At 52.2% G+C, this 15,277-nt stretch overlaps 1 protein-coding gene across 5 annotated transcripts in view; it reads left to right on the forward strand.

Annotated features, from left to right (window-relative positions):
* SEC16B (SEC16 homolog B, endoplasmic reticulum export factor) overlaps positions 1 to 15,277 on the forward strand; it is an 80,439-nt gene that overhangs the window by 16,585 nt on the left and 48,577 nt on the right. For 4 of the 5 annotated variants that reach the window (XR_010072337.1, XR_010072339.1, XR_010072338.1 and 1 more), the window contains exons 19-25: positions 801 to 1,055; positions 1,933 to 2,003; positions 2,351 to 2,497; positions 2,665 to 2,772; positions 3,671 to 3,752; positions 3,870 to 3,967; positions 4,102 to 4,170. Coding sequence is in view for 2 of the 5 variants with exons in the window: in XM_063344793.1 (XP_063200863.1) it covers positions 801 to 1,055; positions 1,933 to 2,003; positions 2,351 to 2,497; positions 2,665 to 2,772; positions 3,671 to 3,752; positions 3,870 to 3,967; positions 4,102 to 4,170 (830 nt within the window). In the remaining 3 variants the exon portion in view is untranslated. Of the gene's footprint in view, positions 1 to 800; positions 1,056 to 1,932; positions 2,004 to 2,350; positions 2,498 to 2,664; positions 2,773 to 3,670; positions 3,753 to 3,869; positions 3,968 to 4,101; positions 4,171 to 4,434; positions 4,568 to 15,277 lie in introns of those variants that run through there. The other variant, XM_063344794.1, reaches the window with a different exon arrangement.

The raw sequence follows: 15,277 nt of genomic DNA on the forward strand, positions 1-15,277 counted from the left end.
GATGCTGGCAGGCAAAGCAAAGGGGTTTTGTAGCACCACATCCAAGAGGTGCCATAGTCTGTCCCCAGTCTCAGACCCATGGGGTCTGGGTCTCGCCTGGCTGCATCTCATGGCGATGGGAAGGAAATTTCTTACTGCCCGGCATGTTTCTGGCCAGAGGCTGCAGAGATGGAAAAAGCAGGACATGCACCTAAGTACCAATGGCAGTGTGCTGCCCGCGCTGTGCCTAACATCAGACAGAGCGATGTCTCTGTGTGTTAAATAAAACAAACACCACTTGCTCAACCTGCCTTTCAAACAAAAAAAAAAATCCAACCCCAAATAAATCTGCCTAAAGCAAGACACTCAACTGTAGGCGCTCCTGTGGAGCAGGAACGAAGGCTGAGGCTTTCTGGTGAATCTTCTTTCCTGCTCGGGGTGTGCAGCAGGAGTGGAAGAAAAGGCTGGAGGCCCCAGGCTCTTTTGAACTGCTGGGCTCTTGCTGCTTGCGCTTGATCTCTTTGCTTCCATAGCATTCCCCTTCCGAGTTCGTTTGCAACTTCAGGCATGTTCCTGGGAGGTTTCCCCCCTGTCTTTCACAGGCTACCTTCTTTGAAGCCTCTGAAAGGTGCCCGCTGCCCCGCCGTGCCCTACCTCCTTTCTCGCCTGCGCGTGGTCCCCAGGATCCCTCCTCACCTCCCTGGCTTCTGCTGATGTATAATGGAAAAGGGGAGAATTCTGTGCAACAGCGCAATGAAATTACAAACACTGGAGTAAACTCCTGAGGTGTGGGTTTTGATTTTTTTTTTTTGTGTTCTCAGATGGAGAGCCTGGCTGTGAGATTCCACAGAGTGAAGGCTACCAGTATGACCAGTGGTACCAGCCCGTGCCACCCCAGGGACCCAGCTCCCATGAGGACGTGTCCCTCCAGCCCCAGGCACCTGCTCAGGTCACAGCATCGCCACTGCCTGGCGTTCGGCAAGAGCTGCAGCCCCCCACGCTGGGCCCAGGGATGGCCACCCCTCTGGGAGGAGGGGGTTTTGCTGAGCCCCCTCCACAGGTGGTGCCAACGGCAGGTAGGTGCTCCAGCCTTGTTCCTCTGCAAAAACGCCCATCCTCAGTTATAAGCAGTGGGAATGGGGTGTCCCTGAAGGGAAGCACGATCCCTAGGAGGGCCTACAAGAAAGCTGGAGAGGAACTTTTTGCCAAGGGCCTGTAGTGAATAGGACAAGGGGTAATGGCTTCAAAATAGAAGAAGGTAGATTTAGATTAGATATCAGGAAGAAATTTTTTATGATAAGGGTGGCGAGGCACTGGAACAGGTTGCCCAGAGAAGCTGTGGCTGCCCCATCCCTGGAGGTGTTCAAGGCCAGGCTGGATGGGGCTTTGAGCAGCCTGGTCTGGTGGGAGGTGTCCCTGCCCAGGGCAGGGAAGTGGAACTAGATGATTATTAAGGTCCCTTCCAACCTAAATCGTTCTATGATTCTATGTGTGCCACTTCAGACGCTGCTTCCTGCCAGCGCTGCCTTCACACAGCATCTTATTTCCCTCCAACCTTGCCCAGATGTGGAGCCATGCCTGCCCTAGAGCCATGCTGGCTGCCCTGGGCAGGTGGGTCTTCATTTTTGTAAGGCCTTGCCCAAAGCAGCAATAGAGGCCAGCCACGGGTCGGTGGGATTGCTGCCGCTTCCCTGCCAGATGGGAAAATCAGCTTCACGTCCAGCAGCACTGGACAGCTTTTCGAGATGCACCAGTGCAGCCTTGTGGCTGACTCCCTGGTGCTGGCGTGGGCAGGGACAGGGTCCAGAACAGTCTTTTGCATCTCTTGGGGGGACATCTTGGCCATGCAGCCTTGCTCTGAGTTGGGATGATAGAAGTACTGAAAATATCTCAACACGGCAGGAACTCCTTGGGCCAAACCCCCCTGACTATGTCCCTCCATCTGCTCCACAGGAGAAGCTGGGGAGTCCTGGGGTGCCCCGCTGTCCCCCAGTGGGGTGCAGCCATCCCTCCCAGCAGAGCAGGTGAGTCAGAGGGGTCAGGGAGACCGTACCATTGGGGGCCCCAGGGGAATTTGAGACTCGCTGGCTCATCCTTCACATGCTTAACTCGCAAGGAAACCCCCATCATGGTGCCAGCTGTCCCCTTGGGGACCAGACAGGTTAAAGTAGCCCTCTCCAGCCTCCTACCTCTGGGACCACTGCACCGCACTGTGGATGCTATCCCTCCCTATCTGCTTTGTAAGGGACGTGGGGGTCTCTGGGGATTCTATCCATTACACCTGGCACGGAGGAGTCCCAGTGATGCTCTGATCATGCTTGGGGTGGCTCCTCTGGGAACACCAAGTGGCAGCTCTGATCTCCAATGCCAGGAGGAGTTAAAGGCAAGGGCTCGGACCATCTCAGAGACCTCCACTGTCTCCTTGGGAGATGACAGCCAGCCTTCCTCGGAGAGTACAGCCGAAGACACCAGTGAAGAGCCGGCACCAGCAGAGGCAGCGAAGCCAGATGAGGATAAGGTGAGTGTGCCAGAGATGCTGTGAAGCCTCGTGCTCCAAGTTTGCCTGTCCCTGATGCCTACTGGGCAAAATGGTGCGCCCCATCCAGCATGGGAGGCATTTGGGTGGCCGTGGCATCCTCTCCTTCTCGCCCATTTCTGTTGACTGTGACAACCTCCATTTCCCAGAGCTCTGGATTCAGGTGGTTTGGCTGGTTTCGGTCGAAGCCCACCAAGGAAACACCTTCCAAAGCCACCTCTGAGACAGCCCTGAACTCCCCCACATCGGAAGTGCAGGTAGGGGATGAAGGGCTGTCCTGTCCCTGGGTGACACCCAGGGTTACAGCCATGGTGACAGGTGACACATTTCTCCCATCACCTACTATTTCTCCCTCTGTCCTCATGCAGGCGGCTGGGCTGTGCCATTGCACAGCTCATCATGACTGTAGCTGCTCTGTATGGGGACAAAGTGGGACTGGGAGCCCTTTTAGCCTGGAAGTGAATCATTGATTAATAATAATTGTAAATTTATAAAGCCTCTTTGATCCGGGAGGCCCTCCAAGCACTTGGGAAATTCTGCAGGGATCGCTTGCTCTCTGCCGGAGCAGAAAGTAGCAGCTGTGAGCAGAACTGCTTGGGCAGGTTTTAGGAGTTGAAGGGAAGGAAAACCTCTAATTGGCAGCGCAACAGAGATGAGGAAGCAGCAGAGAGGGTGAAGCAGCCATGTGTGCTTATCCCACTCCTGGCTGAGTTCAGAGGATGTCACAACCCCAACCACAGAATGATGGTGGGCTTGGAGGCAGATGTTGGAGCAACATCCTCCCCTAGAAGTTTCCTCGTGGTTGAGAATGACCTACAGTTGTGAAGCAGAAGATTTTGGGATATTCTTCCAAAACTAGCAGGAGATGAGGAACAGAAGCGGATGAATGAACCCTGGTGGCCCCTCACACTGTATATAGGCTTAGTGTCCAGCCTCCTGCCTAATTTTGAGCTTTCCGGGTTGTTTAGCTTTGTCACAGGCATTGCTTGCCCTGACCCGGTACTCCCCCTTAGCGTGGGTGCCTGTAGCTCTTGGGGTACCTCTCCAGAACAATGGGTGCAGAGTGGAACCCCGAAAGCATGGTGTAGTATCTGGTGTGGAGGTCTTCTCACCATGCGAAGAGCTTCTGCTCTGAATGGGTGGATGTGGTTTCAGGACCGGACGTCACCATCCCCAGTTGATGCTCCTCTTGCGGCTGGGACAAGCCCTTTGGCTCAGTCTCCATCCAGAAACCCCGGTAAATACTGCGTGGATCCCCTCACCCCTCTCCCTGACAGCCTTTTCGAAGCTGCTCCTCTGAATTTTAAGTTGTTGGGGTTTGGGTTTTTTTTTTTTTTCCGGTTGTGTGCCCCAGGAGGAATGCAAGGTGAAAATACCTTTCTTATTACTCCGGTGTCCATTGAGGTGAGAGGCTCATGGGATGCAGAAAGCGGGGAGTCAGCAGGAGAGAAGGTGAGGAGAGAAGGGAGATGCATTTGTGTGTGATGGGGGTCCAGGGCACCTCTCTGGAGACGGATCTGAAATTTCAGATGGATCTGAAATTGTGGGGGGTGGCTCCTAAGTTTCTCTCCTTTCGCCCTTTCCAGACTGGCTCCCACAAACCTCCCCCACCGGTGGGTTCAGTCCCGCTCTTCAACCCTGCCCAGGTCTCTCAGGTGAGAGCATCCTCCTGGGCTGTTGCTGGAGGGACTGGGGTTGGCTCCTGGCTTTTGGGGTGACACCAGAGTGCTTGCCATCTGCTATGGGCAGGGGTTACCAGCCCTGGGTTATAAGAGTTTGGTGTTTAATAAGAAAATAAATTGGTGGAGGGCAGGGGGGGTGGGGGAGGAGGGGAAATGGTGGGGCATGTGTCCCCAGGACAAGGGGCCCACGTTTTGGGGCACAACTCTCCCTTCTACACCATCTCTCTCTCTCCCCAGCTGGCTGCTGCTTCTCGACCCAACCAACCCCGGCTGCTTTCCCAGCGTCGCTACCCCCCCAATGCCCTGTGAGCAGAAACGGGGTGGGGGGCTGCAGAAATTAACAGAAAAGTTTGAAAGTTTTTAACCAAAACGGTGTGATTATTTTGAAGGGGGGGTTGCCGGCTGGTGGGTGGGTAGAGCTTGGGCTCTACGGCCCTGGAGCCGGCTTTGCGGGTGTTGGGCGGGTCATAAAAAGGGGCGTCCGGGGGAGAGTAGTCTGAATTGGGTTGTAGGGCGGTGCCCCACCTCACCCATTGGACTCAAGCGCCGGCCGTGAGTCTGTCTCAAAGCACCGCGGGGCCACGAGCATCCGCCGGGGTTCCCCCCACGGAACCTGCGTCGGCTTCTCCTGCCCGTGAGACCGGCCCATCGAGGAGATATCGCGGCGCCCCCCCTTGCTGGTGGCTCACCCGCCCCCCTCGCGGGCGGGGCTCTGCTAGAGCCGCGGGCGGCCCTTCCCTCAGACCTTCCCCGAGGCGGGGCGTGGGTGACGCACACCCCGTGCGTGGCCTCGGCGGTGAGCTTCCCCCGGACATGGTAAAATTCTCCTTCCTCGTGCCTATATATACACTCGCTTTTCAGGCAACTTCTAGGTCAGGGTGAACCGCCGGCGCTACCCAGCGGGCACTGCGTTGCATGCTAATTTAGGACCGCCCCCTCATCTGTCGTTGGAGGGGGGAGGTGTCCGCTCCACCCCCCCCGAGTGAAAGGTAAAAGCGCGGCCTGGCGGCGGGGGCCCGCTCCCCGCCCGGCACCCAGTGGGATGAGGGTGAGCGGGGCTCTGTCCCACTCGTGACAGGCTGTGGGGGTTGGGGCCCCGGCTTGTGACACAGGTGAGGCCAAGAGCTGCCTGTGACGGGCTGTGGCGTTGGGTCCCGCTCGGGTCAGGCTGTGAGGCCGTGACCTGCCTGGGACAGGCTGTGGGCCTGGGGCCCCTGCTTGTGACACAGGTGGGGCCAAGAGCTGCTTGCCACCTGTGACAGGCTGTGGGGTCGGGAACCGTTGTGACGAGCTGTGGAGCTGATGTCCCATTGTGACAGGCTGTGTGGTTAAGGCCCGCTTGTGACAGGCTGTGGGGCTGGTGCCCTGTCGTGACAGGCTGGGAGGCCAAGGCGTGTTTGTGGCAGGCTGTGGGCCAGGTCCAGGCTGCCTTTGGCAGGCCCGGGGGCAGTGGGTGAGCACGTGGGCAGCTTGCTTCGAAATGCCTCCAGAACCATGAGCCTCTGTAGCACTGGGGCTGTTTTCTTTTTAAAAAACGATTCTCAGGGCCAATGCAAACTCAGACACCGCAGGAAAGTGCCCTGAGTGCTGCTGACTGGGCTCTCCCTCCTTCCAGGGCTGAGTGTTCAGCTCACAGGGCTGCTCAGGCAGAAGCGACTGGCCGAGGCCTGGAATGCCACGCTGGGGTGAGTCTGGCTGATTGCAGCACGCAATTCCAGCAGGTTTCCTGGGGATACAACCTATTAGTGCTGGAATGCTTCTCCCTCCCTGGGTGTGGGGAGAGGGACTCGGAGGCCGCGCTGGGGCTGTGGCCCTGCTGGGTTTCCTCACAGCTGCGTGCAGTAGCTCTGTGCCCATACACCTTTCTGTCCCTCCATTCTAGCTGTAGGATGCTGTGGGCAGCAGTGCTTGTGGGGCAACCCTTTGTAGGGGTCAATATGTTGTTTCCCTGGCTTTGTAAGGGCTTTTTGCCTTTCTCTAGTCTTTTGAGTTGGTTTAAATGGGCTGAGCAGTATGCCAAGCTCTCGCTTTGGCCCTTAAACGTCCTGCTTTTCTGAGATTGAATGTGGTCTGTCCTGGTCCTTGGGCAATCTCTTTTTTGGAGGAAAATGATAAACACAGGTAACTTCTTGTATAAGCTTGCAGGTCTAGCAAATACTTCTAGAAATACATCTTGTGGTTTTGGGATGACTCTTCAGACTTTTAGTTCCTGACACTACTCTTGATCCCCCTGAGGTTGTAAGGAGTCAGGTAGCAAAATTTTTCTGAAGTAGAGCATGCTGCAAAGCCCCAAAGGAGAGGCAGCTCAGTGCGGAGCCATGCGTGGAAGGGTACAGGAGTTTGCTTGCTTGCATGTTGCCTGTTGCACTGTTTATAGTTGCAGTACCGTGGGGGTATGGAGATGGGAGTCATGAAGGACTTAACAGGCTGAATCTGCCTTGTCTGGTGCACACCTGATGCCCGTGAGTTGGGTGTCAGGCTTTAATGAAGGAGCTAAAAAAGGGAGAGGTTGTGGGTGATGTTGGTGGCTTCTCAAAGCAGGGAGGGTGGCTCTTTTTGGGTGAGATGTGACCTTCCATTAGCTTTTTTCTGTGGAAATGTAGAGGGTAGGACAGCTGTCTGCTTGGACTAGGAGGGCTGGAGGAGCTTATTTTTAATGTGCTGCTTTCAGAGGTGGTGAATGTCCTGGGGAAACTGGGTGCCTGGGAAGTTTGCCCATGAGTTGCTTTCTTGTGGCCTCCCAGTGAACTCAAGGTAAACTGAGACTAAAACTCCCTTTTCTTTCCCCACTCTCTCGTGAGAGCGCTGGGAACGCATTACCCTGATGCTAATTGTTACTCTGACTGATAGCAGCAATTAGGGTCTGTAATCTGAGATCAAGTCTCTGCTATGTGGCTGTAACTACTGCCTTGGGAAGCTCTCTGCTAAATACCCTGAGCTGGGATGCTTTGGGGAAGCATTGGGATGCTCTTAAACGTGATTGGCTTGTAGAAGGAGGTGAGTGTGTCTGGGCTACACAGGCTGAGTGTTCCCACTGAACTGGGCTATCTGTGCCTGAAACACTGATTTATTTCAGAATTACACAACTGATCTGCTGGTGAGATGTTTCTTCCTCACTTTCCTGCCACACAGCAGCATCCTGCTGCCCGGCATCTCCAGGGCAGGCTTGCTGAGAGGAGGCACTGCCCTGCCCAGCTCTCAGTTCAGGCATCGGCTTCCCAGGTGCTTCCAGTCTCATGTGGGCCCCGCTGGGTACAGCAAGGCTATGCTCATTTAGAACAGTTATTTATTAAAAGAAGTGCTGGGTGATGACCCTGTCTCTGTCCCTTCAGCTCCTGGTGACATCTGTGATACAGCTGGTCTTAAGAGGTCACTCATTTCGCCTCGCTTAATGATCTGCTGTAGAAAGCAAGCTTTCATTGCTTGCTTGAGTATCAATGGGACATAAATATTAATGAAACCTCAGTGGTTCTGTGGTGCTGACTTTCACGGCTGTGGAGGGCTCATTTGCAGCTGCCGGGCAGTGCGGGGAACTCTGTGATGGAGTGATAATAAAGTGGTTGTGAACTCTGCTCCGAGGTGCTTCTCAGGGCTTTGAACTTGCAGGCTTCTGGCATGGCACTATGAGACTGGCTCAGTGTTTTCTAAAGCAGGCTCTTGCACAGCAGTGTGAGCATTAGCAGGGGAGGGACTCACGGGGACATTTTGGGTGCTGCAGGTATGGGAGTTTGTTGGTTGCAACTTCAGGTGGCAAACAGTCTGGTTAATGGAACCTAACATTCTCTGAGGCTCTGGAGTGGGATCAGGACGAGGACAGATGCAAAACAACATCTATTAAAGCGGCCTTTTTGGGCTGCTGGTACCAGCTGGGAATCACCATAAAGAATGGTCTGGCAGCAGTTATATATGTACAACGGAAGAGCATAATTTTGAATCTGTGGGAAGTGGGTTTTTGCTGTTTAATCCAGGCAAGTCCCTTCCGGTGCAGAAAAGTCAGGGTAGCAACCGAGGTCTTGTAAATAAAACAGTTGTCTTCGGAAAAATGAGGCTTTTTACATACTAATCTGGAATATATTGCACAGTGCACGGTGCCTTTAAACAGGGTATATTTAGTATCTGTGCTTGAATGGCAGCAAAATTGCTCCCCAAGAGATTAATTTGGAGAGAGAACCCCAAATCTTGCTCTGAACTCCTATGTGTCTTCTGAAACGGGAGCCCAGGGTCAAGCTGTGTGGGGTAGATGGTTGGTGACTCTTATTTTCTTATCTGTGGAGAAGAATTTGCTTCGCTCCTGGAATGATGCAGACTTGACTCACCCTGCTTTTGCTTAGGGCATGATCTTCCCCTCCCACCACAGGTGTTTCCTGGCCACAGGGGTTGCAGGAGCCCTCCTGCAGGGATTTCTGGTGGATCGGGGCTGTAGGATTTTGGCAGCGTCTGGTTGTAGTAATGGACATTAAAATACACATATCCTCCCTCAAAACCTTCATATACCAGTGCCTGCAAGAATTGCCCCTTGCTGACCAGGTTTTTGCACCATGCTATATTGCTGTGCAGCCTGTCCTTGCTCCACAGAGGGACTGTTCCAGACTCTTCTGATCAAAAGAGGCATTACCTTTCCTGTAGTTCCTGCCAGGTATGGTACAGCTGAGCTCATGCAGGTTTAAAAGAAAAAGTGTTGGCTGTTGTCTGTGTTGTCTCTGAGCTATGGCTATTGCACGCTGTCATGTCTTAGCAGCGTAGAAAGCCTTCAGGGCCCAACTTTGCTCAACTCCTTCATTTAACACCCAGGGATGAAATTCGAAGGTGGGAGCTGATTGGCTGTATTAATTGTTTTCACGGTGTCCGGCAACCCCAGTCAAGCCGGCTTCCTTTTACAGTAAGCAAGGTGTGAAGAGATCAGAAGGCTCATCCTTCCCTTCAGCTCCCCAAAAACTTGTGGAAGACCTTGGCTGGTGCAGGAGCATTATGTGCCCGGGGAGCTGGCAATCAGTTCTGTGACCTGATTAGCACGGCCTGGAGGATTGTGGCAGAAATAAGAGGAAAGGGACGTTTGCTGTGTCAGGAAGACTAACAGGCTGCCTTTGTGAAGGATGCGGGATGGTTTCATGCCTCTCCATCTTTGCTCAGACACACTGGAGATCCTTAGCCCTATAATGATGGTAGGAAAGGCTGACCTACAAAATCCTCTCTGAGCCTATGCCCACGCACCAGTGTTTCTGGAGTATAATCCATGTGAGTAAGAAGCAGGAAGGGCTGCTGTACCTGCAAGCCCTCAGGGACCCATGCCACTGCTCTTGGAGATTTGACATTCTGAATATCACCTTGAGGATGTGGATTATATTCATGGAGGGGGAAAAAAGCGAAAAAAATTGTTAGAAGCCTTTGGTAGTATAAAGTGAAAGCGTCACCTTTCTTGACATGTTTGTCTCGAGCGGAGATTGTATCTGGTGGTAGGATGAGGAGAAGTTGCATATTGTGTGGTGTTAATTGCAAAGGGAAAACCACATGAAAGTCAAGTGAAATTGAATCCCACTGCATTTGATATTCCCAGAGTTGAAGGCCTCGGTACATCTCATTAGTCTAAAAACCCTGATGGAGAGAGCTCAGCTTCGAACAGGAAATTGATATGACATTGAGACCTGGGAGAGGATTAGCCGCCTGTCTGTGAACTTGTCCAAAGGAGTTGAACATGTAAATGTTCCCGTAGAGCAGCTCCCTGTGAGAAGGCATGCCAGTTAATTAAGGCCTCCGGGACCACACAGTTGCAATGAGGGAGGGATAAGGTTTGTGCACGTGGGAAGTCCTGCTGCTGTTTTCTCTCTGTGGTGGAAATACTATATGGGGTATACAGACAGGCCCAAAGCTTTGGGCGTGTGGGCTCTACTTGGATGCTAGTAAAAGAAAGCTTCTTAGTGGGCTTTGCAGGCACTGGGATAGGGTTGAACTAAACAGGGTATGGAGTTCTAGGACTGCTGTGTTGGCCCATCTGGTGGAGGTGTGTATGGAGTGTGTGTGGCTGGGAGGTGAATTTGGGTTTTGCCCACAGTTGACTTGGGGACTGGCTTTTGTGCCAAAACGTGTGGTTCCGTTTTGGGACTCTGCAGAGATGCTGAGGGCCTAGAGCTCTGTGGATCTCACATTTGGATGCCAAAACACATCTGGTTGCTGTGACCCAGTGTCTTTGCTCTAACGGCATGAAAATTGCAACACCGAGCCAATGTTCTGGCTGTATATAGAAAGCTGCAACTGCTTTTTATTATTTTTTGGGGGTTTTTTTCAGTGCTTGAGCTGATAGGAGATATTTGCCAGGGAATGAAGGCCATCAGATACGTTGTGCCTGCCAATTTGTACTTATGAGCCTGGCTGCTTTGGGTCCTGATGGGTTTACCCTTCTGATGAAGAGTTTTGTAATGGTTGTATGTGGAGAAAGGATATTTCCCATTTTCTCTTGCAAACACCAGCCATGCTCTGTGCAGTCTTAAGGCAAGGTGCTAATGATGAAGAATCCATGACTTGGCGGCACACCAGGGTTTTCAGCAGTACTTTGCTCCTGTTGAAAATGAAATGTGTTTGTGGACTGACTCTCTGTGGTAGGTGGACTTTGCAGGTCATACCGACATCATTGTGCTTCTTGTGTACTGAGAGGGCAGTTTCTAGCTGGAACATTGCAGTCCCCAGGCAGGATTGCTAGAAGGAGGGCTGGTGGGGTCCCAGTGGGGTGATGGAGGCTGTGTAAGCCTGCAGGCATCTGGCCGTCAGCATGATGCCTCTGCTTTGGACAGAAACCCCTGCCCAAGTGGCCAGGAAGTGACAGTCTCTGCATCTCTCCAGCACAGGCCTCCTCAGGGAAAAATCTTATCTCTCGTTGAAGCAGTGGCCTGTGGCAGGCTGTGCAGTCGTGTAGGGGCAAGGATCCTCCTCACTCATCCTCTGCCTGTGCATCTCTCAAGCCCTGCTTAAAATAAACTGACCTTCAGGTTCTTCATCAGAAGAACAACTCCAGTGAGGAGCCCCACAGGAGAACCCATGTCCCAGCACAGTGCATCGCTCGCGCTGATGTTGCTGCTGGAGAAGATGTTGGCTGGAACAGGGAGCTGTGCTTTATGTAACTCGATGGTGTTGCAGCTTCCACCTGAGGGTAGCCTAGATCAGGACTCACGAGCTTGGAAAAGATGTGAGTGAGGAGAACTTGAGACACACCTATAAAATCACCCAAGAAGGTGATAAGGAGTCAATTGTTGTTTCCTTCAGGGCAAGAAGACGGGGCTTCCCACCAAAAATAGCGGGCTGCATGTTTAAACCAAACAGTATTACAAGCCACGAGTAGGGAGGAAGTCATTCAACCCCAGAAACTTGTTGTTCTGGGATGTTGTGGAGGCCAAAACTATCATGAACCTTTAAAAAGAAATTTGGCAATTTCATGGCAGATAACTCTTGATGATGGGCCCAAACACAGCCCTGGAGCAATTTACAGCTTCGGAATTTTTTAAGTGCTGGGCTGCTAGGAGCTGGAGAAATGTCCTGGGAAAACACCTCCATGTTCCACCTTCTGTTCAGCTCTTTCCATTAGCATCAAGCTCGGTTGCTGTTGGAGACAGGAGGCTGAATTAGAGGGACTTATGCTTTCTTGGCTGATGGCTGTCATGAGTGGACAAAGGCAGGCAAGTGACCCTACCATGCACCATCTGAAGGAAGATTCTCCTTTCTGGGAGGCTGTGATCAAAAGAGCCATTTCAGGTCTAGCACTGGCAACGCGTGTTCCTCAGTAAAGGCAGGTGCTTGAGTGACTCCTCTAATGCCCACGCCTGCCTGTACAGAAGTTGAGGCTGTGCTTAGGGAGTCGTTTAGTGACAGTTCTTCTGGGCAGGTTTAGGGAATTAAACAGTAAGTAGGATTAATAAAAACCTATCAAAATATGTAAACATATGTATCACATCTCTTTGATAATGAAGGAGCAGTTAATAAGTATTTGCAATCAACGTTCCTACCTGGAAGCTTTCTCTGAAAGCATTTCTGAGGCTGCTCAAACAACCCATTTATTTCCATCATTTTAACAACCTGTTTTCTCAAGGCAATTGAAATTACTTGCTTAAAGAGTTGTCTCCCCTCCTCCCCACCTACGACACATTCCATTTTACTAAGCCTTTGCTTTGTCTCTGGCTCCTGGCTGTGTTCTGAGCTGCTGGGGCTGATTCTGGACCTAGTGCTGGCTGGGTTCCTGCTCTGCTGGAGGTGTTGGCAGGGCAGGTGGACAGCCTTGGGTGATGGTGAGTAGCTGGCTTATAATCACTCATGTGGAGATCCCTACCCAAAAGCCAGCACAGATGGGGAGGAAGGAGCTGCCTTGATGCACAGCCTGGGGCTGTGTGTGCCACTTGGAAACACTTGTACCGGTTTGGAGGAGCTCTTTGTTTGGCAGCTTTGGGAGCAGGGCACTTCTCGCTATCTTACTGAAGCAATGCTTCCCACTGATGTGTCCTGAGGACTTGCAGGACACTGTTTCTCTTAGTCACCCAACTGCTAATACCTGTACCTGGTTCCTTCAGTGCCTTGGTGAGCTGTTGTATACATTCTAGTTCTTTTCTGGAGTAGAGAGATGCAGGTCCTGAACTGCTGCTTCCAGAACATGTGGGCATCACGTAGGTGTGGATGATTTCTTTCTTTGGGCTGTTGGAGCAATATTTCTTCCTCTTCATAGACAGCAGCGTGTGTGTGGGTGGCTAGCTCCTGGAGCACTGATGTGCTGCCTTGAAGACTCTGATTAGTTGGGGGTGGTGCAGGAATAGTTTAGATCTCCATACCAGTCCAGCGAAGGCACAATGTTATCTTGGTCCTAGCACAAGTGAGCGTTGGGCCTGTGCTTCTTCCTGGAAGAGCTCTGGAGCTGCAGTGTGTAGCTTTGTTTAAAATGTTGACGTCCCACCCTCCAGCCTGGGGACATCCCAGGACAGTGCTTGAAAGGTCAGCCCAAAAATGGGGATGATCCCTGCCCATTAACAGTGGTAACTTACTCTTGGCTAAAGAAAGATGGCAGATGATGGGTGAAAGCTTCAGCTTCCAGGGCTTTTCCCCACGTACTTCTTGCAAGGATTTCAGTGCTCAGGCTGTGCTGCTGCTTTGCCTTTTTCCTGAGGCCTGGGAAACCAGGAGCCATGTAGCTTTTGGTGTTCCCTGGGGATTTTCCCTGTCCCCCTCTCTGAGGATATGTTTGGGCTCTGCTTTGTGGGATAACTAATAGGGCTGTCAGACCTCTTGTCCCAGCAACCCAAGAAGATGAATAGTCCAACATGTGAAGCCACCTTTGCAAGTCCTGAGGCCCCGGCAGGAACCAGCACCATGACAGATGGGCTGACAAGCGGGGCTGACACAACTAGGTCAGCACGAATATCAAAGGGGTGGAAGCCGCGTCTCTATCTCCCCTCTGCTTGGCACCCCAGTGCCTCTGGGCCAGACGGTGGCCACTTATCACCATCTTCTTCAGTGACTCCTGTAAGCTGGCAGCATGAGAGCCTCGTCTAGAAGAAAGACACTAGTTGTGGTCCTAACGCTGCTTTGTGGAGCTGCCATCTGTCCTCTCCTTGGATGCCGCTGCCAAGACAGCCTGGGAACATAACCCTGCACTGATGCTATGTCAGATAAGCGTCTGGTTAGACTGTGCTCTATGCCTCTTCCTTCCCAGCACATTATGGTGCTGCCTTCCCTTCAGAAAGGTTAGCCTCATGTCCCTGCACATATAGATGTGTATATAGATATTTTTTAGAGAGCTCCAACTTTGTGCTTTGTGGCTTGATGCCTCTTCCCTTGCCTGGGTTTCTGCAGCCTCAGGACTGTGTGCCTCTCCTCTCTCACCCGGAGCCAGCTTGTGTGCTGTGGGAAGGCTTAGTTGTCTGGAGAGGGCTGTGCAAATAATTGCATGAGTTTTTCCTTTTGTGGATGGGGGAGAAAAATTTGGCAAGGTGGCTGCAAATGGGTCTTGAGAGTGTCCTGGAGCGGTGAGCTGAGAGCCCCGAGCTGGTCTTACTATTTAAAATCCATTAGCCACGAGCAGAGCTGCTTCTGGGCTCAGCATTCAGTGCCTGTTACGGGCTGAATTAGTCCCTAATTTCTGTCCCTTACAGTTAAAATGACTCAGACATTCCTTTTTGAGACGGGGTATTGCTTCTGACTAAGTACCCTACAGCTGTGGCTCTACTGACTATTAAATCGTTCTCAGAAATGCAGTGATTGTCTCGTCTCCAGGTCAGTGTAGGCTGGTGCTGTCACCTTGGTGTTGCTGTGGGGCTAGAAGAGGTGCTATACTTTGCTGTAGGAAAGCAAATGCTGAGGCACATCTGAGGACTCAATGGCTGCAGGTTTAATAAGATCAATACCACCTCTGCAAAAGATTACATGGTATACTAGGCAGCAAATAGACCACTTCTGCTGGATTTGGAAACCATTTATAGAGTCTATTAGGAATGGTAAGGTAGAGGAGACGTATCCAGAGTGAATTGCACAGAGGCAGTAGTTGAGACTCCCACATTAAGGGTTTTGCAGTCTATTAAATAATGGAATTAAAAGCAAAATAAATGAGAAATTTTTGCCAAGGAGCTTTACCTGCAGTCACATCATCCGCCAACATGGCAGCGCTGGGCTGTGGCACCCTTCTGGCTGCTTCTGCTGCCTGTAGAAGGGCTGAACCTCCTAAAGCCAAGGCAGTGACTTGACTCTGACTGAAGGCTGAAGCTTCACCCTTGCAGAAAGAACAGAGGAGAAAAGAGCTGCCCAGAAGAGGAGTGCTTGCTCTCATATCCATTGGCCAGTGCTGCCTCCCTGGAGCCTTGAAAGGCATCAGGAGGAGGTGTCTGTCAGGCTTCTGTCATGACAGAGAAGAGTCAGTCAAGGGGGCGAGCTTGGAGATCCTCACTGCTTGCGCCCAGCAGGCTGTTGGGCCTCCCACCCCACAGCTGGCAGGTCAAAAGGTGTCTTGTGCTGTGGAACATCCCCTTTTCCCCTGCTCCACCCCCTGCGCCATGCCACGTGCTCTGCAGCCAGTGTTCATGTTGCTGCCATATGTGGCCTATGGTGGGCTGGCCTG

The sequence above is a fragment of the Chroicocephalus ridibundus genome, chromosome 8 (assembly GCF_963924245.1).
Source record: "Chroicocephalus ridibundus chromosome 8, bChrRid1.1, whole genome shotgun sequence".
In the NCBI taxonomy this organism is placed as follows: Eukaryota; Metazoa; Chordata; class Aves; order Charadriiformes; family Laridae; genus Chroicocephalus; species Chroicocephalus ridibundus.